The sequence below is a fragment of the Aegilops tauschii genome, chromosome 5, assembly GCF_002575655.3.
Source record: "Aegilops tauschii subsp. strangulata cultivar AL8/78 chromosome 5, Aet v6.0, whole genome shotgun sequence".
NCBI classification, from domain to species: domain Eukaryota; kingdom Viridiplantae; phylum Streptophyta; class Magnoliopsida; order Poales; family Poaceae; genus Aegilops; species Aegilops tauschii.
In genome coordinates, this window is record NC_053039.3 from 428,179,002 (window position 1) to 428,206,449 (window position 27,448).

Genomic DNA, 27,448 nt, shown 5'->3' on the forward strand with positions numbered 1-27,448 from the left:
TGGCTATCCAATTCCGTGCCATGGGACAGTCAAAACCTGCACTCTGGGCCTGCGTCGCCTGGGCTCATATCGCCCACAGACTAGCCACAGTGGGAGTAACTTCGGTAGTAACATCGAGTCCAACTCAGCAATTTTGCTTATGTGGCAATGAGTTAATGATGAGAGATGTAGTACTAGTAACTTAGCTAGTTACTGTAACATCACATGTCTCAATGCAATATGAGTCTATAACGTAATAAATGAAGCTTTGCATGTTACCACACTTATGTTACTGCCGCTAGTCACATAGCACAGAGTTTGCACCAGCAACCCACGCAGGCCCGGGACGCGAAACCCACGCACCCATTCGCACTGCCGCCTCCGCGCGCTCACACTCGCCAGGCACGCGCGCCGCGCCTCCTCGCCGTTTCCGCGTTTCCTTCCTCAACGGCGACCCCGATGCCACGGCCGGATGCCACAATCGGCAACCCGGAGCACGCGCCGTCGTATATAAGGATGCCTCGTTTCCCTAGCCCTAGCCCGCGCCTCCTCCGAACCTCACCCGCCGCCGGCCCCCGAAACCCTAACCCACTCCGGCGAGTAGATCCGGCACGTCCTGCTCTCTCCGCCACCAGCCGCCAGAGATGGCCGCCCGCAATCCATCTGCGTCCGCCGCACACCCGCTCCACCAGGATTCCGTTGCCGCCCCCAACTCGCCCCTGCTCGCCGCCGACCCGCTCCACCAGGCTGCCGTGGCCAACCCCAACTCTCCCGTGCTCGCCGCCAACCCGGTCCACCAGGCCAGCGCGGCGGCGTCGGCGGGGATGTATGGCGCTCCTGGGGCCCTCCCAACCGAGCAAGGGTCTTTGACGGTGCTGCCGCCCCCGCCGCCGCCACAAGGCGCGCCTGTGATGAAGACGGTCCAGGGCGTGAACACGGTGGTGCCGATGCCCCTGCGGGAGCTGGTCATGACCCTGCCCCTACAAGGCAGACCTGTGATGGCACCTCTGCCTTTCCCCAGGGGTCCTCCATCCATGATGGCACCTCCGTCCTTCTATGATGTCGCTTCACCAATGACGGTGCAGCAGCCTCCACATGCCGGATACATGATGGGCCAGCCGCTGTTGCGTGCCAGCCCTCCACCGATGGCGGCGCTGCATCTCCCACAGGCCGTACAGATGGTGGCACAGCCGCCTTTGCCAGCTGGCCCCCCTCCTCTCAAGCGTCACCGTCCTGACTACTTTGGTTTGTGCTTACTGCTCAATGCTCTGCCTCTGTTAGATTAATTCTTTGTTTTGTTCCTGCAGATTCATATAAAAGTTTAGCAGAGAGAAATGAAACCTTATCAGATTTGTTGATGCTTATGGTTGTAGTTTATAGAGTAGATTTTGTTGATGCTTATGGTTATAGTTTATAGAGTAGATTTTTGTTGATGCTTATGGTTGTAGTTTATACAATACTTTATTATTATAATTATGTTTGTAGCTTATACAGTTGTCTGTTTGTTGGCCATATGTACGGTTAGGCTTTTGATTATGTCTAGGTAAAAAGCATATGGCTATAGAAATATCTTTGATTTTTTTCTGGGAAGCTTAATGGTCAACGCTGCAGTTGTTTCTCTTATGGTTCAACATGGATATTCGAGATGTTGTTGATTGTTAGATTGTACCTGTTTATAAGCATCACTGCATCAGGTTTGTAGACTGAATGTTTGGATTTGTTAATGAGAATTTAGAACATAAGTATGGCAGATTATTGTCTCATTAGCCTAAGTTTTTCTGTTAAATCTTCAAAGAAAAATCCTAGGATAGTTATAGGATACAGTTCTGGGATTTCTCTCTCTATGATGTTGGTAGCATTTTGACATGTGGATTAAGTGTTGCCCAGCTTTTGCTATGTTAAAGACATTGGCGCAAAACTGACAGCACATATTTCTACTATTGTTCTAAAGAGCTTTGAAATGGACATCATATGACCAAATATATTATAAATCTTTAAAAACCTGAATTGGTCAATAGTGCTTACGTCAATCTGGTCGATCTAGCTTAGGGTTTGCATTCTGCTGCGTCGTAGCACGGTCGCACCCTTACTTTTGACACAGCAATTAATAGTTTAATAATGCTAGTTCCTCTTTCCTATTAGTACTCTTCCAATATTTTATTGAGTATGACTAATTGCCGTTTGGGCATTAGTTGTATATTTTTGTCATCGCTGAGCTGCATGATAGGTTAAATAAATCACCATCTCTTCAGTTGGCAGCTTAGATTTTTCTCATCTCAAAAAGTCCCCTACATTTATCAATGCGTGTGAATATCTTTAATGCTTGTTACGAAAAATCAGCGTGCATATGTCCATTTCAACCTCATAGATGATATGCTCGTCATTTTTTTAACTTGTTTAAACCCTTTTCACATTGGTAACGCCGTAACTGTGAGATTGCCTTTTCCCCCTCTCCAGATGTCCCTTTCTTGATATGTGATATAGCTAGATCCACACTTTAGTTAATGCTCTCATGTTAACGCGTGTTATGAAAAATCAGCGTGCATATGTCCATTTCAACCTCATAGATGACAAATGAGGTTATCATTAGCAAACGATACTAAAACGTTGATATGCTCGTCATTTTTAACTTATTTAAACCCTTTTCACATTGGTAATGCTGTAATAGCCTTTTCACATTGGTAATGCTGTAATAGTAAGATTGCCTTTCCCCCCTCTCCAGATGTCCCTTTCTTGATCTGTGATATAGTTAGATCCACACTTTAGTTAATGCTGTCCTGTTAATGCGTGTTATGAAAAATCAGCGTGCATAGGTCCATTTTAACCTCATAGATGACAAATGAGGTCATCATTAGCAAACGATACTGAAACGTTGACATGCTCGTCACTTTTTTAACTTATTTAAACCCTTTTCACATTGGTAATGCCGTAACAGCGAGATTGCCTTTTCCCCCTCTCCAGATGTCCATTTCTTGATATATGTGACATAGTTAGATCCACACTTTAGTTAATGCTGTCCTGTTTATTTTTATCGGGCTTGCTTTTTAAATGGTAGGTATAATTAATAATTTCAAGCAATCATGAGTTAGAGAACTGAGCGCTAGCCCAATGGTAGGAGTTCAGGTTGTTGAACCTACACATCTGTGTTTGAATCCCCACGGGGACTCCACTTGGGTGCTATCCATGTTTATTCGTGGAGCGGTCCCACTTCTACCTATCCGCTTGGGTGCTATCTGCGTTTATTGGTGGAGTGGTCTCACTTTTACCTAACAGTGGGCAGTTAAGGGAGGGATACGTCCCCCTTTAGCCCTGTTTGTTAGCAATCACGAGTCACGTGCCGCTCAATGTCTTTTAGAAGTTCATTCATTCCCAGTAACATATACATGCATATAATTTAGTTATTACACCCTTCTGTAGACATGCCTTTTGGTGCGGATGACTGGTTTTGAGCTGGAAATGGCTGGATTTGATGAATCAATGGGACTGCCTTATGGGCCTTACATAAACAATGAGGTAACACAACAATTCCTTGTTCCTCATTAAGACTAGCAGCTTCATCAGTAAATGTGAAGTACTGGATTATTCTATTTGACCTGGTGCATCTTTACAGATGCTTTCTGTTAGTTCTTATGAGCCACATCTTCCTTCAGACGCATCAAACACCCTACATGTTGAAGGTTTCCCACCCAACTGTATCAGACGGGAACTTGCACGTATCCTTTGCTATTATTATTTTGAGTTTATTTGTCATTTAATTAATAAGGGAACTATCTTGTATGTTTATGTTCTTACCAATCTTATGTCTCAGTCTTTTCTTTTGTGTTTAGCTTGCACCATTTAGTGCTTCAGCTCCTTGACTCTTGCTTCTCTAGATATATTTCGCCCTTTTACTGGGTTCTGTGCAGTAAGGCTGGTCAACACAGGATATAGTAATCGACATGTAATAGCTTATGCTGACTTTGAAACTTCTGCCGAAGCCTTCTCTGCCATGAAGTCTCTGCAAGGTGAATATAACATCATTGTCAGTCGAAACTGTGTCCCTTACATTCTACTCCCTCCGTTCCTAAATATTTGTCTTTCTAGAGATTTCGACAAGTGACTACATACAGAGCAAAATGAGTGAATCTACGCTCTAAAATATGTCTATATACATCCGTATGTGGTAGTCCATTTGAAATCTCTAAAAAGACAAATATTTAGGAACGGAGGGAGTAGTATTCTATACCTGATACTTACGTTACCAATTCTTTTGAGCTTTGGTCTGCACATCCTTTGTATCAATATCGTTGTGTTCCCAAGTTGTGACTCTTACATAAGTACTTACGGCAGTTATCAACCCTTGTTGATTGTTTCATTGTTTGTTCGCATAACTTTCCTGTTCTTACTGAGCTAGAGTTTACATGCTAGAATCTGCATGCAGAATAGAGAATACATCCCTTTGCTCTATTCTTTTCTGCTATGTTTCACTTCCAGTAGGTTGCGTGTTAACTATTGTTTATGTATCCCACATCTTGCAAATATAAGTGTAGCATTTATTCATTTCATATCCAGCATCTGCCAGATAACTTTTACCTGAATATTGAGATAAGTGCCTCGTATTGCTACTACTATTTTTCCTTTTTTTTAGTATTTTAGTGCATCAACTTTGTTCCCTAGATGATTGGTTTCAGACTTTCTACAGTTAGCATAATCCCTTACTTTGTTTGTGTCTCACTATCCCAAAATATGTCAGTGTTATAGCACGAAATTGACACTTGTTTGGTTGTGGGCTTGAAATAAACAATGGTGCTTCTTTTTGCAGGTTATTTGTTTGATATGCATGACCGATACTCAGTCAAATTGGACCTCCAGTTCCTTCCTGGTCCGTCCAAGGTAAACTGATGGCTCGTGCTAGGCGATAAATTTTGTCGGTCTCAGTTTCTTATATATCAATCTGAAACCATCAATTTGCAAATTCTTCCTTGCTTATGTTACCGCATGGGTGAGAATGGACAACTTGATTAATTGTTTCTCAGGCTTTACCTGATACACTATGATGAGCCTATATTAGAACTGGAATTGGTTTTTTAAAGTTAAATGTTGTATGAGATGCTCTAGTTTGTCATTTTGTACCGTAACTTATCATGTATCTGCGTGGCCCATACAATACAGTTATGAGCAACTGAAGGTTTCATATCACCAATGTTTTACAAAAGTAAAAGGTTTCTGTTTGGTGGGCATATTACATCAATATAGTTTTATTGTGGATTACACAAGGTCCATGACATGGCATGTGCCTGGTGCTCTTTAAGCTGCTTATCTTGAAGATAAGCAATGTTCTGTTCGGTGCAATGATGTTTTCTGTTGTTGGGTTACTCAGGCAAGATCGATTGTGTTCGGTTCATAATCACTTAGTCACCTAGCCCACCTGTCATGCTCTTTTGGCTAAATTGCCACAATTGTGTCCATCACACTTCGGCCAACCAAGTAACCATATGCCATGACTCTCGATCCATGTTCCTTAGTGTGTGGGCGTCACGCGGGGTTGGAATGGTAGGATTCCTTGCGGTTTCGGGCGAGGCTCGCGTTGGCAGGGGAGGGATGCGCGGAACTGCCCGCCGGGCGTCCTGATTTCCGGTGGATGCTTGGGAATTGTGAAGATCTTTTTGGTTGTGTTGTGCCGTACCGTGTCCTCATCGGTGGCGGGTGTGTGTACCCGCCGCCCGTGGCAGATAGTAGGGGATCTCTCCGTCCAACCGCGCCGCCGGCGAGGAAGGAGGAAACGGCGAGGAGTCATTTTTTTTAGAATGGGGCATGGGAGGATTCGAGCAGAGGAGGAAGATGGCGGGATGATGAGCCTTAATGGTGATGGTGTTTGAGGTTGGTAGTGGGCCTCTTAATTGTGTTAGATGTACATTATGGAGGCCCAGTCGGGAAAGCCCACTGAGAGCCACTGCTGTCTGACGGGCGGGCTCACACAGAGGGCCCCTCTAGGAGACGGAGAGGGAGATGGCGGCGGCGGCAGCAGGTGCGGCGTGGTATCGTATTCGCGGTCAGCGGTGGCGAGCGCGCTGCGTAGGAGGATGGTTGGGAGGCGGAGCGACAGGCAGCGTCGTGGCGCATGGCCGCACCCGCACCACGGGTGAAGCAGCAGCCGCTAGGGAGCTGAGGCAAGCCGCAATCGTCCCTTAGTTTCTGTATACTTCTCTTGTCAGCTGTCACCGTAATTGTCAATAGAAATTGCCAATTTTGGTTGCTAATCCTGCAGGTTAGCACAGTAGGCCAAAAAACGTTGTATCAGCCGCTTTGGCTCTTCTTCTAAGAAAATGATGCATCTTTCCATGTTTATTCTAGAAAGAACAAAAGTAGAAGATGCTAGCTCTGTAAAATTATTCTCAGATGGTGCGACACTGCGACTGCTCCGTACAAATGTGCAACTCAAGCAGAAATGTTGGGTGTGCGTTAGTTCAGAGGAAATTATTTGGCCATGACCCTAAAAACAGGAACCTATTTGCCCATCAATTTGACCTTGCAATGTTTTTCAAATTTATCCATGAATTTGAATTGGATTGGATTAGATTGCATGACATAGTAGTTAAATGGATGTTTGGTTTGTCTACACAAAGACCGGTATGTTTGATTCAAGTCAGTGGTGTGTGGTTTCGCAGATTCACACAGCAATCATTTTGTACAACTACTCTGGCCATGAGTAATGTTAATGTAACATATAATGGATCTTTCCATTTTATGGCTTCTCCTTACGTTTTCAACCCCAGTCTCTCGAATCCTTGGCGCTTAATAGAAAAATCACTGTGTTAGTCAATGTAGGTTATGAGGAATGGCCTGACATGAATGAGCCTACCCAGTCTTATCTTGTGTAACTTCACAGTTGAAGTAGTAATAATTGCAGCAGGTTTTTGATGTTCACCTAGTTTCTTGACCTCGATTCTTTGTGCAATACTCTGGTTATTCGAATATGCCTTAATGCATTATAGTACACTCTAATTTAGCTGTTGGATTCTTTCTGCACCGAGCTATTTTCCCATCATACCTTATCTGGATGCCTCTAATGTATTCTCCGCTCTGGTCATGTCATGCGCTTATTTCAACATAAACTGAACATTGTTTGGCAATCTATTTATTTTGTATGAACAAGACATCATGCTGGAGACTTTGTATAAAGGCCAATGGCTGTCCACAGTTAAACATAGTAGCTTTGAAGACCTGCAGATTTAGTGTGTACATCTTTTAATTTGCAATGCTAAACAATTGGACCCTCATTAGTACTGGTATGCTATCTTGGCAGTTGGTACAGCCAGTAAAGTGTTGTTTGTTTTGCCATTCAGATTTGACTACATAGAACTAGGACCCTTTTGTATGGAATTTCTGGATCAAATCAAAACAATCTTTCTGCATCTAAGGACCATGTTGACATGTAGTTCGGATAGTCCAATGCTTACCTTCTTTAGCCTGCATATAATTGCATGGTGATACATTTAGTTATATCTCTGGCTCAAGAGAAGGGCTGGGCGACCCTAACTAGACCAGTGTCAAGATGCCATCGGGGCTAGCATCGTCAGACCAAGTCGGCGTTCTTGCTTGCAAAGGCTTGAGAGAAGAGGTTGGTAAAGAACACGATGTTGCCTTGACGATGCACATGGATCCATGCTGACGGACAACACAAATAACCAGCCTGTCGTCCATAAAGAAAAATGGGGACGAAAACTTCCAGGCACCTCAACAACGCCGCAACAGGCATCACCGAGACGGGATTGGAGCTGGAGGACTTTTATCAAGATGACACCGCCATCAGGGTAGGAGCGACGGCGCTGTGAGACCAAAACCTAGTGCACAAAGGACAAGAAAGAGAATCCTCTCCCCTCTGCGCCGCAGCGACGGATCGTCGGTCGGAGGCTGAGGGGAGAGGAGATTGCTCTTGTTGGCAGCTAGGGTTTCTTTCTTCTGTTAAATGTGTTTGGATGAACTCAAGTTTGTTTTTTTGTCGAAGAAATTGTAAAGAATAAACGACTTCATGTATGATGCTTGTCCAAAAGTGGAAGCACCGCTTCTTTAGGTGTAGTGTTGCCATGCATAAAAGATAAATATTGGTAGGAGTTTGCGCTCAAATTTGACCATGTGATATTGTGATGCGATTCTAACTTCTGCCTGGTCTGACTCCTGTGTGTACGGTGAGGAGTGCAGATCTGCTGCCTTTTGTAGTTCTGTATGCTAATGGGAATCCATAAGATGAAGGCCCTTGTGTTTCGCTGAGGTATGTGCATTAATCTTGACTTCCTGACTTTGGTTTGTGCTTGTTTACTGCTCATTTCTCTGCCTATGTAGATTAATTGCTTGTTTTGTTCCTTGAGATTCATATAAAAGTGTAAGGGACAACGGTAATAGATGTGGTAGTTTAGCATTGATAAATGGAATCGTATCAGATTTTGTTGATGCTTATGTTAGTAGTTAATACAATAGATTTGTTGATGCTTATGGTTGTAGCTTATGCAATCTGTTTGTTGGCTTTGTGCGCCTGGCTTTCTGTTATGTCTACAAAAAACATAGGGCTACAGTAGCAGTATAGCCCTATCTTCAAATATTTTTTGTGGGAAGCTTAATAGTCAATTCTGTGGTTGTTTTCTAGCTTAACAGGGGTATTTGAGATATTGTTTTGTAGACTAATACATGTTTGGATTTGTTAACGAGAATCTAGAACAGAAGCATGGCAGATTATTGTTTCCTGCTTCTCCAAAAGTGGAAGCAACACTTTTTTTAGATGCATTGTTGCCATGCATTATAAAAATGACAGGTATGCGAGGATAAACAATGGTAGGATGTGGTTCATGCAGTTTGTGCTCAAACATTTTTTGTTTTTGAAACGGAATAGTTTGTGCAAAAATTTGATCAATAAGCTGGTCTGTTCAACCAACGGTTGGATGTTTTGCCTTTTTGTGAGAATTTATAGTCTACTTTTCTATCTCTACCATGTTGTGCTTTTAGTATAAAATAGATAGATAGATGATGTGGCCTGGCAATATTGCGCAGGACATGGGTTTAGTAACAAATGTGGAACTTTGGCTTATCATTATTTTCAATGTTTTTCATGGCATTCATGAAATTTAAATGTATCATTGGAATTGAGTTTACCTCATGTCAGGCATCAAGGTCAAGATCATATTTCTGTGAAATGCGTTGAAAGGATTCTGACGATATTGTCGTTGGTGATGTTAAGAGTCGCTGAAGAACTCATTGCGTTAGACATTGCTATTCATCCAAGACATGAAAAGCAAATGAGACCACATCAGTTGGCAGGTTTCCACTTTCTGGTTGTTTCATGAGTATTGATCTTTGCTATGCTGGACACAGTCATGGGTGTTATTGTGGTGATCTGTTTCCTGCTAGTACATTGTTGTTTGCAAGCTTGTATATTTGTAGGTATTGAAGCAACTTTGCTCTTTGTAATGCTAGTGTGAATATAGTTTGCCCAGTTGAAGTATTTCCACTGCCCTTTACACTCACATCACCTTTGTGTTTTTCTTTTCTTTAGAGACTCCTTTTCTGGGTATTCTGTGCATTATTAGAAGCAAAGAACAGTATTTGAATTTGGACTGAATTTACTGTAGGTGATATTTCTAGTGTATCTCTAGTTGCTACTAGCTACTAGCTTTATGCATAAAGTTTCATTACTACTTGAATTGAATTGTACCAGGTGAAGCACAGAGCTCGATGCCAAAAATAAAGATACCTAGTAAACCTAGGAGAAAGAATTGATGAATAAGGTGCCTATTTGTTCATCAATTACTATGCTTGTGTTAAACAATTAGTGGGTTGACTACTACATAATGGCCGCTGCATTTTATGATCATTATAGTTCTTCACATGTAACTGTCTGTGCTTCTACTTATGATTGCCTTGTATGCATCCCACATTTTTCTTGTCCACCTTGCATGGGGCTTATATGCAACATCAGCAGAAGTGCTACTTCCATTGCTGGTGCAAATTTATTTCTTCGCTCTTCTATGATAATAACTAATTAGTCATATCTTTCTGTAGGCATGTATTACCGCAGAAAAAGAAAGCCTTCCGACCCCATCAATAATCTTTCACTTACTGCAAATAAGATTCGCAGCTGGGGATGTGGCAGTGTTACCGAGGAGTGGGACAGCTTGTATGCTCAGAAGGTCCAATTGTTAACTTTCCTTTCTACTCTGCCGGAGCCCGCTCTGAGTTATGGGCCGAGTGTTAAAACTAATATGGCCAATTCTATTGAGCAAAGAGAACAGAAAAAGAGTGACATAATAGTTCTTGATTCGGATGATGATGATGAAAGCACAGGAGCACACAAATAACTGACGCCTGAGAAAAACAAACAGCTCACACCTGAAAAACATAAATAGCTGATACCATCAGAACAGGCTGGTGCTCTCATGAGAGGTAACCGAAGAAATTGATGAAGTAAATGAGACAATGCATGCTAGAGATCAAAACAGTCAAATTGTTCCATATAGTCCTTCGGCCAGCTATCAACCATCAGCAGTTCTGTTTGAGAGTTATATTGCAGAAAAGACCTGAGGAGGAACGTATCCATGATCTGGCTGTATGTACGTTTCACTTGCATTTTTTTACTGAGAGTTATATTGTTATTTTTTGTTCTACATGTCTGTAATGACAAATTAGTAGCATCAACTTTGCACTGCTGTTATCATTGTTTTCAATTTTTTTAATGTTCATCCATAATTATTTGACACATCTTAGTTCACAAGTACCCCTTTCTCTTGTACTGAAAATAATGGAGTATAATTGTTTGAAATTTGCTGAATCTATTCCAATTGAATGCTGAAAGTTTTCATCTTCCAGCTGTAACTCTTCCTGCTCAATGTAGGTCGCTACCCATAAGGAGAAAATAGCAGAAACACAAGTTTTTCGTTCACTTCCTAAGGAGAGAAAAATAAACGAAAAGTTGATCCAAATTCCCAAGTAGATGGGAAGGTTAAAATTGTGCCAAGAAAAAGAGAAAAAATGAAGCAAATCCAGCAGTATTTGATTTGCCCTCAGAACCTTACAATCCTGTGGGGGAAGACGAGCCTATGGAGGAAGAAAATATACAAGAAAAGGAAAGTGATGGTCTTGAAGATTTTTGGAATGAGTACTCAGTGGCACTTGAAAGCTCTAAGGTACAAATTATAATCACAGATTTATGACTTTTGTTGCTGCAACATTTTGAAACATATCATTTTGTAATTTGATAGTTGTGCTTATAATAGCGTGCTCTGTCTGCAAATTGATTCAACTTGTTAAGTTTGAGAATAGATGAGCTCAGCTCAATAAGAGAAATCTGCAAACTTAATCTTCAGTAAATTGTTTATTTGGATTTATGTTGTTTGTCGTAATGATTTAGTTATATTTATTCGCCAGCTCGACACACTTGAAGAGGCAGCCAATGAGAAAGAGGTGAACAACGTCTGCAATCATGAAATACAGATTCATGAAGATCTGGGCCATGTATGCCGTGTCCGCGGTATGATTGTGAGAAGGCCTAACACAATCATTGATTATCAGTGGAGAAAGGTATGTTATTTGTTTAAGATATGTGATGATGCTTCTATAACTCTGAGGCCGTTTAGCAACATATGTAGTTCTATTTTTTTGCAAGTTCTTAGCGAATATCCTTTTTAGCAATAAGCAAAATGGCCCACAGGCACGTGTGGGATTCCCATTTGGTGTGCTGAAACTGCTTTGAAATACATTTTTTATTTTCGGCCCACAAGCACGTGTGGGATTCCCTCCGTTCCTTTATGTAAGGTGTATTATTTTTGGCACGGTGACTAAGGCATATAATTATAGACATGTTAGGACGAAATTACCCTTGGCAAATTTGTTGTTTAGTGGCAAGTAAATTAGTTAGTTTAGGAAAGTAAGAGATACATGCAATCGACAGAGAGATACTTTCCTTCTATTCCTACTGTTAGAGAAAGCAACTTAATCTTATTAGAAGGCCAAAGGCAGCATATATACAAGTACATGAGGATGCCAAAAGGCTAGACCGCAAAAGACCAAAAGTCATCACTAATATAACTGTAACACCACCACCCCCCCCCCCCCCTCAAACTCATGGTGGATCCACAACACTGAGTTTGGAGAGGTGAAATCTATGTTGTGCTCTAGTCTGCGCCTTCGTGAAGAAGTCCGCTAGCTGTAACTCGGAAGGTACATACTGAAGAGCAATAACATGATCCTGCACAGCAGCGCGCACATAGGAAGCATCAACACCAATATGCTTGGTAAGCTCATGCTTCATGGGGTCCCGCACAATACTGATAGCACCTGTACTGTCGGACAAGAGGGTGGTAGGTGTAGTAACAGAAACACCAAAATCCTCCAGTAGCCATCATAACCAAGCCACCTCTGCCGTCAGAAGAGCCATAGCTCTCACCTCGACCTCTGCACTCGAACGGGAAACTGCAGTATGTTTCTTCGTCTTCCAGGCAATGAGAGAACCACCAAGAAAAACACAGTAAGCAGAAAGTGAATGGCGATCCGAAGGATCACTAGCCCACGTAGCATCTGAATAGGCCTGGAGCTGTAATGAGCTAGAACGGGGAAAAAGAGACGATGAGAGATCGTGCCACGAAGATATCGTAGAACACGAAGAAGATGACTATAGTGAACTGAACTGGGAGCGGAAACAAACTCGCTCAGAATATGGACAGGATATGAGATATCCGGATGAGTGACAGCAAGATAGAAAAGACTCCCAACAAGATGACGATAACGCGTCGGATCAGACAATGGCTCACCATCAGAAGCGCGAAGGTTAACATTGAGCTCCATAGGAGTCTCTGCAGTGCGCTCATCACTAAGAGCTGCACGAGCAAGAAGATCATGCATATACTTTTCTTGAGAAATAGAAAAGCCATCAGAGGTGGAGGAAACCTCAATCCCAAGAAAGTAACGAAGAGGACCAAGATCAGACATAAGAAACTGCTCATTGAGACGGGCCTTAACAAAGGCAATGTACTCAGAATCATCGCCAGTGATGATCATGTCATCAACATATAGAAGAAGAAGAGTGCGTCCACGAGCAGAAAGGTGGACAAACAACGCTGGATCATGAGCACTGGGCGAAAAACCAGCTGCAGTGACCACAGAGGCAAAACGCTCAAACCAAGCACGGGGGGCTTGCTTAAGGCCATATAGAGAGCGACGAAGACAACAAACCATGCCATCAGGAACTGAATACCCAGGTGGTGGCTGCATATAAACTTCCTCACGCAACTCACCATTAAGAAATGCATTCTTAACATCAAGCTGGGACACAGACCAGTGGCGAACAGAGGCCACGACAAGAAGTGTGCGGACAATGGTCATATGGGCCACAAGAGCAAAAGTCTCGTCGTAATCACGACCATGCTCATGCTGAAAGCCACGAGCCACAAGACGAGCTTTATAACGCTCAAGAGAACCATCAGAGCGAGTCCTAATCTTATAGACCCACTTACAAGTGATGGGACGAACACGGGGAGGAAGAGAAACCAGGTCCCATGTGTCGTTGCGCTCAAGGGCAGCAATCTCCTCTGCCATCGCAAATTGCCATTCAGGATGAACAATAGCATCTCGATAAGAAGTTGGCTCAAGAACGGTCGAAAGACCATAACGAGGAGAATATCGGTCAGGGGGCGGACAAGGTAGAGAACGAAGACCATAAGTCGGGTGAGAGGAGGAAGACGCCACACCAGAAGTAGAGGGCACATCTGTAGACTTATCCACAACACGTGGACGACGAGTATAATGGAATGAAAGGAGGGAAGAGGTGGAATCACTGGAGGTGGAGACGGGGAATGTATCGGTGATGAAGGTGGAGAAGGGGAAGGTATCGGTGATGAAGGTGTAGAAGGGGGTGAAGGTGGAGAAGGGGATGAAGGAGGAGAAGAAACCATAGGAGAGGCCGGGGTTGGATATGCAACAGCGGGATGACGAGTAGGAATACTGGGCACAAAGGGTGGTGTATCCGGAAATGTAAGAAAAGAGATGTCCTCCGTAGAAAAAGCCAAGGAGGATGGACGCGGATAGAAGGGACGAGATTCATCAAAGGTCACATCCCGGGAAATACGCATCCGACGACCGACAGGATCCCAACACCAATAGCCCTTATGCTCATCACTGTATCCAAGAAAGACACACTCAACAGACTGAGTGGTCAGTTTGGTGCGTTCACGAGGGGCAAGAAAACATAGCAAACGCAACCAAACAAACGCAGCGCTGAATAATCAGGAGAATGACCAGAAAGACGCTCGAGAGGAATACCACCTTGTAGAGCAGCATAAGGCTGAATGTTGATGAGATATGTGGAAGTGGTAATAGCCTCAACCCAGAAGTGAGGTGGAAGAGAGGCGGCAATCATCATTGCACGCGCCATCTCAAGAAGGTGACGATGCTTGCGCTCGGCCACACCATTCTGAGCATGAGCACTAGGGCAAGAGAACTGAGTAAGAGTACCCTGCTCAGCAACAAATCCTCGCAATGCATGGGAGATATACTCACCAGCGGAATCTGCACGAAAAACACGAATAGGAGTGGAAAACTGGGTATGAACCATGGCAGCAAATTTTTTGTATATAGGTAAGACCTCACTACGAGAAGACATGAAATAGATCCAAGTGTACCGAAAAAAATCGTCTATAAATATAATATAGTACTGATGACCCCCTTTTGAGCGAAGGGAAACGGACCCCAAACATTAGAGTGAACGAGATCAAAAGGACGCTCGGACACTGACTCACTGTGAGGGTAGGGTAGCTGAATCTGCTTACCAAGCCTACAACCCAAACAATCCAACTAAGCGTTACCGGAGACACACCCTAGAACACCGCGATGAACCAAAGATGAGAGACGAGAACCACATAAATGGCCAAGACGATGATGCCACTGTTGAAAAGAGCTGGTAGATGCAGCTATAGAGGCTGCGAGACTGGCGGCGGTGGCAGCAGAGGGAAGACGAAGCCAGTCAAGCTCCCAGAGACCATTAGAGCGTCGAGGGCTAGCACCAAGCAGAGCACCCGTGCGACAATCCTGAACAGAACATGAATCAAAGTCGAGAATGACCCTACAACTAGAGTCAACAATCCGACCACCAGATATGAGCTACATGGTAAGTCGAGGAACATGAGTGACAGAGGGAACATGAAATGAAGAGGTGCTAAGAGTGCCTCAACTAGCTACAGGGAGGGGAGTGCCATCAGCCGTAAGAACATGAACATGAGACTCGACTGGTTGAACGGACGTCAAAGTGGAAGAATCATAAGTCATATGAAAAGACGCTCCAGTATCAAGAATCCATGGGGATGTACCTGAATGAGTAGAAGGTGGTTTCTCAATGTCAGAAGAGTCAGCCACAGAACCTGCAGAAACCGTCGGTGAAGAATCCCAAGCATCAAGCAGGCATTTTCAGCTGTGCAATCTCATGCGCGGACAGAGACACAGCAGAAGAGGTTGAGGTAGAAACACATGCCGGCGATGAGCAGTCGCCTCCACCCGTGGAAGCCGCGTGTAGAGTCGATCGGGAGTAGCGAGTTGACATAGAGCCACATGTGAAAGCCACTGGGGGAGTCGACGTAGAGCGGTCACCGTCGAACACGGAAGCCTTGAGAGGAGTCGACGCAGGGCAACAATCACCAGGTGCGGAAGCCGTGGGAAGAGTCGCTGAAGAACGACCAACACCATGCAGAGAAGCGGCTAGAGGAGACGGTGCAGCTGCCGAAGGAGTTGATATCGAACGACCAGCATCACCGGTGGATGTCGCATAAGGTGTCGAAGTAGGGCGACAACCACCACCTCCAAGCGGGTGAGCACCAAGCATCGAGGAAAGGCGCATGTGCGAGACGGGATCAATGTATGGAATACCGTCGAAAAACACAGGGCAGCGCGGGAGAGGCGTACCCGACAAAAGCATTGCACCTCTCTTTTTTTACTCCTTTTCCCCCTTTTTTTCCTCTTCTCTCTCTCTCTCTAACAATCACAGAACTGAAGCCAGGCAGCCGAAAGCAGAAGCAGGCCAACTGGACCCTGGCTGCCCAGAAGCAGCCCAAAGCAGAACGATGCACGGGCGGCGCAGGGAGGACGCGCACAGACGCAGGAAGCAGGTGGATCGATTCGGTCCACCTAGTCAAATACACGTCATGAGAAGAATCTAGTACCCGATGGCCGATCTAGAACGGGAACCGGTGGCCGGCGGACGTGGGTGGCAGCAGGAATCGGCGGCCGATGGACACGAACGGCGGCGGAGCGGGGCGGACGCGCACGGCCTGAGGAGGGGCGGCAGCGGCTTGGACGGGAGAAGGTGGGGCCGCGGCGGTCTGGCCAGGAGGAGGTGGGGTCCCCACGGATGCACAGATGCTAGTCGCTCGACCGGAAGGCGCAGGTAGCGCAGCGACCTGAATCGGGCTAGGTTGCAGCAGAGCAGCATACACAGGTGCGGGCAGAGTCAGGGAAGATCTAGAGCAGCAGCTCGAGCCCAGCAGCCAGATCAGGAGCCGGAGGGACACATCTGGTCAGCAGGCGGCGGAAGTGAGCGGAGCAACATGAGAATCAGCAGATCAAGACCAAGGGCCAGGGGAAAGCTAGCAGCAGCAAGACGTGAGGAGGTCGCTCATGGCGGTGAGTAGATGGGATCGAGGAAAAAGACTAGATCGATACTGAATCGATTTGTACGAGCATGAGTTGCAGCGTGCGAGAAAAAATAACCTAAGCTCTGTTACCATGTTAGAGAAAGCAACTTAATCTTATTAGGAGGCCAAAGGCAGCATATATACAAGTACATGACGATGCCAAAAGGCTAGAATGCAAAAGACCAAAAGTCATCACTAATATAACTGTAACACCTACAAGGAGAGATACAGACAATCAGCAGAGAGATACTTTCCCTTTTTGGGAGGGCTAATAAGGGAATTATGAGGAATTAGAAGAAATGCACCTTACATTCTGGTATTTTATCAAATAACAAATACACCTTGTATAAAGGAATGGAGGGTTACTCAGTCGATTGTGTTCGGTTCATAATCACTTAGTCACCTAGCCCACTTGTCATGCTCTTTTGGCTAAATTGCCACAATTGTGTCCATCACACTTCGGCCAACCAAGTAACCATATGCCATGACTCTCGATCCATGTTCCTTTGTGTGTGGGCGCCGCGCAGGGTTGGGGTGGTAGGATTCCTTGCGGTTTCGGGCGAGGCTCGCGTTGGCAGGGGAGGGATGCGCGGAACTGCCCGCCGGGCGTCCTGATTTTCGGTGGATGCTTGGGAATTGTTAAGATCTTTTTGGTTGTGTTGTGCCGTACCGTGTCCTCATCGGTGGCGGGTGCATGTACCCGCCGCCCGTGGCAGATAGTAGGGGATCTCTCCGTCCAACCGCGCCGCCGGCGAGGAAGGAGGAAACGGCAAGGAGTCATTTTTTTAGAATGGGGCATTGGAGGATTCGAGCGGAGGAGGAAGATGGCGAGATGATGAGCCTTAATGGTGATTGTGTTTGAGGTTGGTAGTGGGCCTCTTAATTGTGTTAGATGTACATTATGGAGGCCCAGTCGGGAAAGCCCACTTAGAGCCACTGCTGTCTGACGGGGAGATGGCGGTGGCGGCAGGTGCAGCGTGGTATCGTGAAATACAGATTCATGAAGATCTGGGTCATGTATGCCGTGTCTGTGGTATGATTGTGAGAGAAGGGCTGACACAATCATTGATTATCAGTGGAGAAAGGTATGTTATTTGTTTAAAATATGTGATGGTGCTTCTGTAACTCTGAGGCCGTTTAGCAATATATGTAGTTGTAATTTTTCGGAAGTTCTTACCAAATATCCTTTTTAGCAACAAGCAAAGTGGCCCACAGGCACGTGTGGGACTCCCATTTGGTGTGCTGAAACTGCTTTGAAATACATTTTTTACTTTTTACTCCCTCCGTTCCTAAATATAAGTCTTTCTAGAGATTCCCTACGGACTACATGCGGATGTAATATAGACATACTTTAGAGTGTAGATTCACTCATTTTGCTCCGTATGTAGTCTGTTGTGGAATCTCCAAAAAGACTTATCTTTAGGAACGGAGGGAGTATTACACTATTACGTTGTTTGAAGAAAGTCTGTTTTTATAAGAGCCAAGTGCCTAAAGGGGCACAATATGCCAATCATACCTGAGAATTGACACATTTGCTCATCTTATCCGACAAAATTGACACATTTTCTCATGCCGCAGAGCCTGATGCTAGACCTCGTGGGTTGTTATTTTGGTTATTCCTGTATTTCGAGCATGAAGAAACTTTTCTAGTATAGCACATGTAGTTGTTATTTTCTGATATTCGGTATCTACTGTTATGCATTATAATTTTTCAGAAATGTCACGATGGCATAATATAAACTTTGGAATGAATTGAAGTTTAAATGTATGACTGGAACAATCAATTGACATTAAGTTTACCTCATGTCAGGCATCAAGGTCAAGAGCATATTTCTCTGAAAAGCGTTCAAAGGATTCTGATGAGATTGTCACTGGTGAATGTTAGAATCGCTGAAGAACTGAATGCGTTAGACATTGTTATTCATCCAAGACATGAAAAGCAAATGAGACCACATCAGTTGGCAGGTTTCCACTTTCTGGTTAGTCTCGGTTGCATTCTCGCTCATGCCCCTGGTTCGGGGAAAACATTTATGCTGGTTAGTTTTTTTCAGAGCTTCTTGGCAAAGTATCCCTCTGGAAGGCCTCTCGTTGTACTCCCTAAAGGCATATTAGGTACATGGAAACGGGAATTTCAACGATGGCAAGTGGAGGACATACCACTGTATGATTTGTGCTCTGTCAAGGGTGACAGAGAGATCAGTTGGAAATCCTTAACGCTTGGCAAACCAATAGGAGTATCCTCTTGGTTGGATACACCCAGTTCTCTTGGATCATTAACAGTGATGGGTGTGTCACCATCGCAGCTGCATGCTGGGACATGTTGCTTATGGTGCCTAACCTACTTATAATCACTGCACAGAGTACATACTCCACGTAATTGGTCCTTCCACTTTTCCAGAATCACGTCACAGAAGTGTTCAACATCTTGAACCTTTTATGCCTGAAGTTTCTCAAGATAGTAGCATATATCCTATTGTTGATAATGAATCAAGTATCAATATCAGGTCGCGGGATTTGAGAAGGGGTCACTAATAAATTCACTGAGTCAGTAGAAGAGGCCCTACTGCATGATGATAACTAAACAAGAAAAGCACATGTCATTAGAAGTCTCAGAGAACTAACAAAAGGCGTGCTTCACTACTACAAGGGTGATATCTTGGATGAACTACCTGACCTAGTAGACTTCAGTGTCAGAAATCGTTCATAAGTTGGAAGACTATAAGAAGTAAAAAAAAACGCAGTAGGAACTGCCCTGTACATGCATCCATGTCTGTCAGAAATATTAGAAGTTGATGCTGCAAATAGGGCTTCCAGCTTGACAGATGTAACTGTTGATAGTCTGGTCCGGTCTATCAACGTGGCCGACGGTGTGAAGGCCAGATTTTTCACCAATATCCTGTCACTTGTGGAATCTGCGGTAGAGAAGGTCATTGCATTTAGTCAGTACATTACTTCCCATGAATTTTTTGAAAAGTCTATTGGTTAAGACAAGTGGCTGGCAAGTATTAGAGTTCTTTGTGATCCGCTGTGATAATAAATCTACTTCAGAAGACAAAGAACTGACAATGGATCAGTTTAACAACTCTATTGATGCAAAAGTCTTGTTTGGCTCTACCAAGGCATGCGGGGAGGGCATCTCCCTGGTGGGCGCATAAAGAGTCGTCATTCTAGATGTTCACTTGAACCCCATTGTTACCTGTCAAGCAATCGGGCCGGCGTACTGGCCTGGGCAGCAAAAGAAAGTGTTGGCTCGTAGCAGCTGATTCTCTGGAGAACACCTATGAAACTGCATTCAAGAAGGTGATACCAAAGCTGTGGTTTGAATCGAGCGAGCAGTGCTGCACATCGGAGGACTTCCAGCTGAATGAAGTTGATATCAACAACAGTGGGGATGAGCTGCTGGACAACAGGACGATGTGCTAGGACATCAAGGCTTTTTGTATGCAAGGTGAAGGCAGGCTGGCTGTTGTACGTACACCATGTATATATGGCTTTCCGATCGTTCGAGATTGTCATTGTTGTCAAGTAAGGCTCCTCTAGAACCAAAAGAAAGAGGAAACATACTTGACTTGGTACATCTTCACAGATACCTTATATTGGTTCTTATGGGCCTTCTCTTCCTTCAGATGCATCAAACACTCTACATGTTGAAATTCTCCCATCCAACTATACTAGACAGGAGCTTGCACGTATCCCTTTATGCATATGATTCTCTTGCTATTATTAATTTTTTTGTCATTTTGTTCATAACTGAACAATATTTTATGTTTATGTCCTTACCAATCTATGTCTCAATCTTTAATTTTCTGTTTTTGTTTTCACCATTTAGTGCTTCAGCTCCTTGATTCTCGCTTCTCTACATATATTTTGCCCTTTTACCGGGTTCTGTGAAGTAAGGCTGGTCAAAGAGGATATAATAGCTTATGTTGTCTTAGAAACTCTTGCCCTGGCGTTTTCTGCCATGAAATCTCTGCTAGGTGACTATAACATTTTTGTCATCCTAAGTTGTGTCTCCTACATTCTAGTATCCTACTTAATACTAATGTCACTAAATCTTTTGAAGTGTTGTTTGCACATCCTTTGCATCGATATCATTGTGTGCCTAAATTGTGGCTTTTATGTAAGTACTTATGGTAGTTGTCAATCCTTTGGTTGTTTCAATATTTGGTTGCACAACTTTCATGTTCTTACTGAGCTAGAGTTAACATTCTAGAATCTGCATGCATGATACATCCAATTGCCATGTTCTTTTCTGCTATGTTTCACTTCCAATAAGTTATGTGTCTACTATTTTTTTTATGTATCATACGTCTTTCCTTATATGAATTTATTCATGTGATACCCAGCATCTGGCAGATAACTTTAACCTAAAAATATGAATTTATTTTTCTGCTACCACTATTTTTCGTTTCTTTAGTATTTTAGCACATCAAACTTTGTTTCCTAGATGATCAATTTCAGGCTTTCTACTGTTAGCGTAATACTTTGTATGTGACTCACTATCGTACTATAGTACATATTTTCAAATATGAGCGTATAGCATGAAGTTGACACTTGTTCAATTGTGGGCTTCAAACAAAATGTGATGCTTCCTTTTGCAGGTTATTTGTTTGACATACATGACAAATACTCGCTCAAATTGGACCTTCAATTATTTACTGGTCTGAGGTCAATTGATGCATCTTTGTGGGTTTCGGTTTCTTCAATATCAGTCTAAAACCTTAAATTTGCAACTGCTTCCTTTGCTTTTGTTTCCTCATGAACGAGAATGGACAACTTGATTGTTTCTTGGGCCTTACCTGATATGCTATGATGAGCCTATATTAGAATTGAAATTGGTATTATAAGTTGCATGTTGTATGAGATGCTCTAGTTTGTTATTTCGTACTGTAACTTATCATGTATCTGCGTGACCCATACAAAACAGTATGCGACAGTGGATCAAACATTCAAACTTTTGCAATCATGGAAAGGTTTTTTTATTACCAAAAGTAAAAGGTTTATGTCTGGTGGGCGTATTATGCCTGTCTCCAGTCTCATGGATTGACATCAATATTTGGAAAATTGGTGCCTTCTGCAATCCTTGAGATGGAATTTGCCATGGAAGAGATCACGTAGCTTTTATATGTACAGTTAAATATTTTTTGTATCAAAATAGCTGGAATAGCTTAGTTGGCTAGAGCGTGTGGCTGTTAACCACAACGTGGGAGGTTCAAGCCCTCCTTCTAGCGAGTTTTTTTCCCACTTTTCGTGCATGTATGATACAAAAAGAAAACTAAATGTATTCTTTTAGTATCATGTATTTGTACTACACTCTAATTGTAGTTGTTGGATTCTTCCTACACATAGCTATGTATCCCATCATTCCTTGTATGGACCCCCCAACATATTCTTTGCGTCAGTCATGTCATGTGCTTATTTAAATATGAACTCAATATTGTTGGGTAATTTGTTTAGTTTCTATGAACAAAACAGCATGAAGGACTGCTTGTATAATGATCAATGGCCATAATTAAGCATGTAGCTTTGATGACCTGGAGATTTTAGTACATACTGAACATTTCAACTGCTTCTTTTAATTTGCGATGATAAATAATAGGGTAATGGTATGCCATCTTGACAGTTGGTACAACCACTCAAGTGTTCTTGCTTTTGCCACTCAAATTTGACTACATAGAACTAGGACCCTTCTGTCCGGAATTTCTGGATCTAATTAAAATAAACTTTTCTACATCTAAGGACTGTACTACAGTTTAGTTAGTCCAATGCTTACCATGTTTTGCCTATGTATATGCAAAATACATTTAGTTATATTTCTGGTTGAAGAGAAGGGGTGGGCGACACTAACTACAGTGTCAAGATGCTTGCATTGTCTTCAACTTACTTTACATGTTACAATACTAGTTACTGGATTCCATCACTCATGTTTTTAGATATTATGGAATGATGGCTATATCTGATCGTGATCCCTCTACAGTCGTATTTGTCCAAAAGAATTCTTTATTTGGCTCCTACGTTCCTTGTGAGCTAGTGTTGTCGAAGAAATCGTCAAGAATAGATGACTTAGTGTATGTTGCTTCTCCCAGAAGTGGAAGCACCACTCTTTTAAGGTGCGTTCTTGCCGTGCATTATACAAATGACAGGTATGGGAGGATAAACAATGGTAGGATGTGGAACATGCAGTTTGCGCTCAAATTTTTCCTTTTCTTTTTGAAACGGAACAGTTTGGGCCAAAATTTGATCAATAAGCTGTTCTGTTCAACGAACGGTGGGATGTTTTGCACTTTTTCAAGTCTACATTTCTATTTTTACCGTGTCTTGCTTTTAGTACAAATAATAGATAGATAGATGATGTGGCTTGTCTACATTGTGCAAGACATGGGTTTAGTAACAAATATGGAACTTTGGATTATCATTATTTTCATTTTTTTTACATGGTGTTCATGAAATTTAAATGTATCATTGGAACAATCAATTAACATTGTATTTACCTCATGTCAGGCATCAAGGTCAAGATCATATTTTTGTGAAATGCGTTCAAAGGATTCTGATGATATTGTCATTAGTGATGCTAGAGTCGCTGAAGAACTCATTGCGTTAGACATTTCTATTCATCCAAGACATGAAAAGCAGATAAGAGCACATCAGTTGGCAGGTTTCCACTTTCTGTTTAAAATTTTAGTCCTTGGTTTTGGGAAAACATTCTAGCTCATGCCCCTGGTTCTGGGAAAACATTTATGCTGATTAGTTTCATTCAGAGCTTCCTGGCAAAGTATCCCTGTGGAAGGCCTCCTGTTGTACTTCCTAAAGGCATATTAGGTACATCAAAAAGGGAATTTCTACGGTGGCAAGTGGAGGACATACTACTGTATGATTTGTATTTGTCAAGGGTGACAAAGCAGATTAGTTGGAAATCCTTAAGTCTTGGCAAGCCAATAGGAGTATCCTCATGGTTGGATACACTCGGTTCTCTTGGATCATTGACAGTGATGGGGGTGGCACCGTTGCAGCTTCATGCTGGGACATGTTGCTTATGTTCCCTAACATACTTATAATGGATGAGGGCCATACAGCTCGGAATGAGTCGACTAATGTGCTAGAATCACTATGCAGTGTACATATTCCACGTAAGTTCTATCTGGTACACTTTTCCAGAACCACATCGCTGAAGTGTTCAACATCTTGAACCTTGTACGCCCAAAGTTTTTCAAGATAGTATCATCTTGACTGTATAATGAGTCAAGTATCAATATCAGCTCGCAGGATTTCAAAAGGAATGACTGATAAATTCACCAAGTCAGTCAAAGAGACCCTGCTGCAATGACGATATCTTCACGAGGAAAGCACATGTTATTAGAAGTCTCGGAGAACTAACAAAATACGTGCTTCACTACTACAAGGGTGATATCTTGGATAAACTACCTGGCCTAGTAGACTTCAGTGTCTTCTTGAAACTCAGTCCCAAGCAGAAAGAAATCGTTCATAAGTTAAATTGAAAAATCCTTTGAGAAGTTCAAAAAACCCGCAGTAGGAACTGCCCTGTACATGCATCCATGTCTGTCAGAAATGTCAGAAGTTGATGCTACAGATAGGGCTTCCAGATTGACAGATGTCACTGTTGATAGTCTGGTCCAGTCTATCATCGTGGCCGACGGTGTGAAGGCCAGATTTTGTCGGCTAGGGCGCGGTGGCACTGGGGATAGTATCGCTGGCCCCGTTTGGCGTCGCAAGTGAAGGGGAGGAAGGACTGGAGGCTCTTCTTCAACACGCTGTTCTGGAACCTCGACTAGTGGGATCGGCCGTTCCCCCGGGCGCTGACGGTGGCGGTTGTTCTGATCGCTGTCAATTACCTGCTGCTGCTTATGGCCGCCACCGGCGCCACGGATGCACCACCGGGTACCTGGGTCATTGGCTACTTGGCCGATGCCGCAGGTACGTACAAACGCCGCTCAGTATCAGAATTATTACAGATTGTTCTTATCACTGTGAGGCAAAAGTTTTTCGTCATTTTGTTCGTTCTCATTCTCCTTTGCTTCCTTTGTTTTTGTCATGTGCCTACAAAAACGTCTTATATATATCTTGAGACGGAGGTAATAGCAATCATCTATCTTATGCATTAGAAACAAAAACATATAGGATATCTATGTATCAATATACTTACTGCAGCCTCCTTGCAAATAAATATATATACTTACTGCCGTCGCTCATATTCCTTTGTATCTGTGCCTAGTTTTGTTTTCTTTGTTGATATTGTTGGGCTTATACCGCTTGGTGTAAGCAGTTAGCTATCTCAATAACAATCAACAACTCAAAAAAAGATATTGTTGGGCTTATACAGCGGTCTCCTTATACGAGGGTAAACGTCACGTTTCGGAAACATGTTTTTCTTCTGTGAAATTGCTAATCAGGGAAATTCTACTTTTATGATGTGCATCTAGCTTAACTTTAGTGATGATACTATTTTATATTAATGGGTTTATGCAAAAAAATGCATAAATTATATGCTCTCGGATTTCTGCAGAGGGTTTTACACAAAATCCATAGTTTCTTCTCTTTGCTTACTCCAAAAAGATGTGAATTTTGCAAAGTTTCATTGATGTTCCCATATTGACTACTCAAATTCTAGGCTTATTGTTTTTCCATCCGAGACACGTAGTATGTTGTTCCACCAAATGTTGCAGGTGTACATGTTAAATCACGACGAACACTATTTAATATATTTAAAACAAATCATGACTTTGAAGAGTGAGTGCAAAGAGGGCGATATATGGATTTTGCATGTAATTCCACTTTGGAGTATTGGATTCTATATCAAAGTTGACTAGGGTTTTCTATGCCTGCAATTCTAAAATGTGATACTCCCTCCGATCAATATTAATTGATGCTGCTTTAGTACAACTTTGTACTATTTGAGTTTAGTTTAGTGCAAAGTCCACCACATACATTTCCACCTAGTTGCCTTCTTTTTGGAGACATAAGAAAAACTCCGGCGACTTAGTATTAGCAAACCAGTATTTTAATGCCTTCTTGAGACATAAAACCGAAGATATGTTATTTTAGGGGACATAATAAAACTGTGCAGATGCTTGTTCTAGAATCAAGCCGGGCTGAATACAACCAAGGCAGTTTATGATCTGACTATCTTTTTTTTGCTCCTTCAAAGGAAATATAATTTTATCTATTCTGGCAGGCATCATCGGGGGCCCATGGCTAAGTATCGGAAGGGGGGCGGCGCGACGATCTCCTCCATCGGCATGTTTAAAGCCCAGATGAGCAGTGGCTCATTCCAGCTCCTCGGGATGGCGGAACTCAGTCTCCTCCCGGCTGTTTTTGCTCGCCGCACCTCCTACACCGGGACCCCGTGGGTCGCCATCGCCGCATCGACCGTTGTCATGATCGCCGTCTCATTCCTTGGCTTCGATCATGTCGCCAACTTCCTATATAGCTTGGGCACGTTGCTCGAGTTCGCCTCCTTCTGGCTCCGTGCCAAGCACCTGATGCTGAAGCGCCCCTACCGCGTGCCACTATCGCTGCATGCGCTCATGGCCATGTGTGCCGTGCCGTCGGGTTTCCTGGCCTATGTCTGTGTGGTGGCCCGGTGGAGGGTGTCCGGCGTTGCTGCTGGGCTGTCGGCGCTCGGTGTCGGTTGGCATGGCGTCATGAGGGTGTGTAGGGCCAGAAAGTTGCTCAAGTTCAACATGAGGGTGTGCAGGGCCAGAAAGTTGCTCAAGTTCAACAACGCGGTTGTTGCTGTCCATCGAGAGGGTGTTGAAGAGAATATTTGAACTTTAGAGTTCTTTAGCTGAACTGTAAAGGTTCAGAAGTGGCATGTCTCTCTCATGTAATTGGGTGGCTGGATTTGGAGCTAAAAAAACAATCCCTAGTCTCGAAGAACATAAACAACGATCCATGGTGGTACAGAATGAGGAGGGAACGAATGGGGGATTGCTTTTGTCTATATGTTGTCCTGTTATCATTTTGTTCGTGTAACACGTACTAATTGATGCCCCCCCCCCCCCCCCCCCCCACACCACCACCACCACCACCACCCGCGTCTCTCTCCCTGGCGACTCGGGGGCTAAAACCTTAGCGTTGCCACACCTTTCCACCCAACCCCTCCATCGTCTCGCCGCCGCAGGCTCCGGTCGCCGAAGCACGCCTGGATCCAGGGACAGTAGCGGCAGGGCAACTCTATCTGGCGCGAGGCGTGAGGTGGCCAGATGTGGTGCCTCGTGCGTGTGTATGGCGGCGTTGAGGTGGTGCGCGGCGGCGCGGGTCGCAGGTGAAAGTGCAACTAATCCCCGGATGATTTTGGTAATTCATAACAACATCACTGAACTAATGCCTACTCGAAGAATATTTTAGGAAAGTTCAATTTAGTTATGGCAATGGGATGTGGATGCGGACCCCTCAAAATGCTAAGGAATGATATTGACAAAACTTCAAGACTATACATTTTATGGTTTAGTGATCTAAGATCACATTGAGTCTATAGGGAAGCCAATATTATTAAGAGGGGATGAGGTTTTGATCATGGTATAACTGCTCAACTGCTTAGAGATATTGCTTCAAAATCCTCAATCACACCCTCACATTCATCTATGTCCTAAATCCTAAAGTCATTCTCGGTCCCACTGAAACACATATAGCCGGACCCACCAAGATACACTTGACATAGCCACTATCTAAACTCTAGCGTCTCGGTCTCATCGAGATGGCCCTTCGATCCCACCGAAGAGCACTTGCCAACCTTCTCTTGCCAATTGAAATTCAATCGAAATTTCCGAGTGGTTTCAATCGGTGACACTGAAGTGCGAAAGTACTTA

At 43.6% G+C, this 27,448-nt stretch overlaps 1 protein-coding gene and 1 pseudogene across 1 annotated transcript; both read left to right on the top strand.

The window, feature by feature from the left end:
* The first annotated feature begins 309 nt into the window (after window positions 1–309).
* Window positions 310–26,580, top strand: LOC109748702 (protein CHROMATIN REMODELING 35-like; annotated as a pseudogene).
* Window positions 25,829–26,407, top strand: LOC141020573 (probable polyamine transporter At3g13620). The gene has a single exon (XM_073499235.1). The coding sequence runs from the start codon at window positions 25,829–25,831 to the stop codon at window positions 26,405–26,407; it is 579 nt and encodes a 192-aa protein (XP_073355336.1).
* Window positions 26,581–27,448: the final 868 nt, after the last annotated feature.

Coding starts and splice junctions, on each gene's coding strand:
- LOC141020573 (XM_073499235.1), top strand. CDS start 25,829: ATGGCTAAGTATCGGAAGGGGGGCGGCGCGACGATCTCCTCCATCGGC.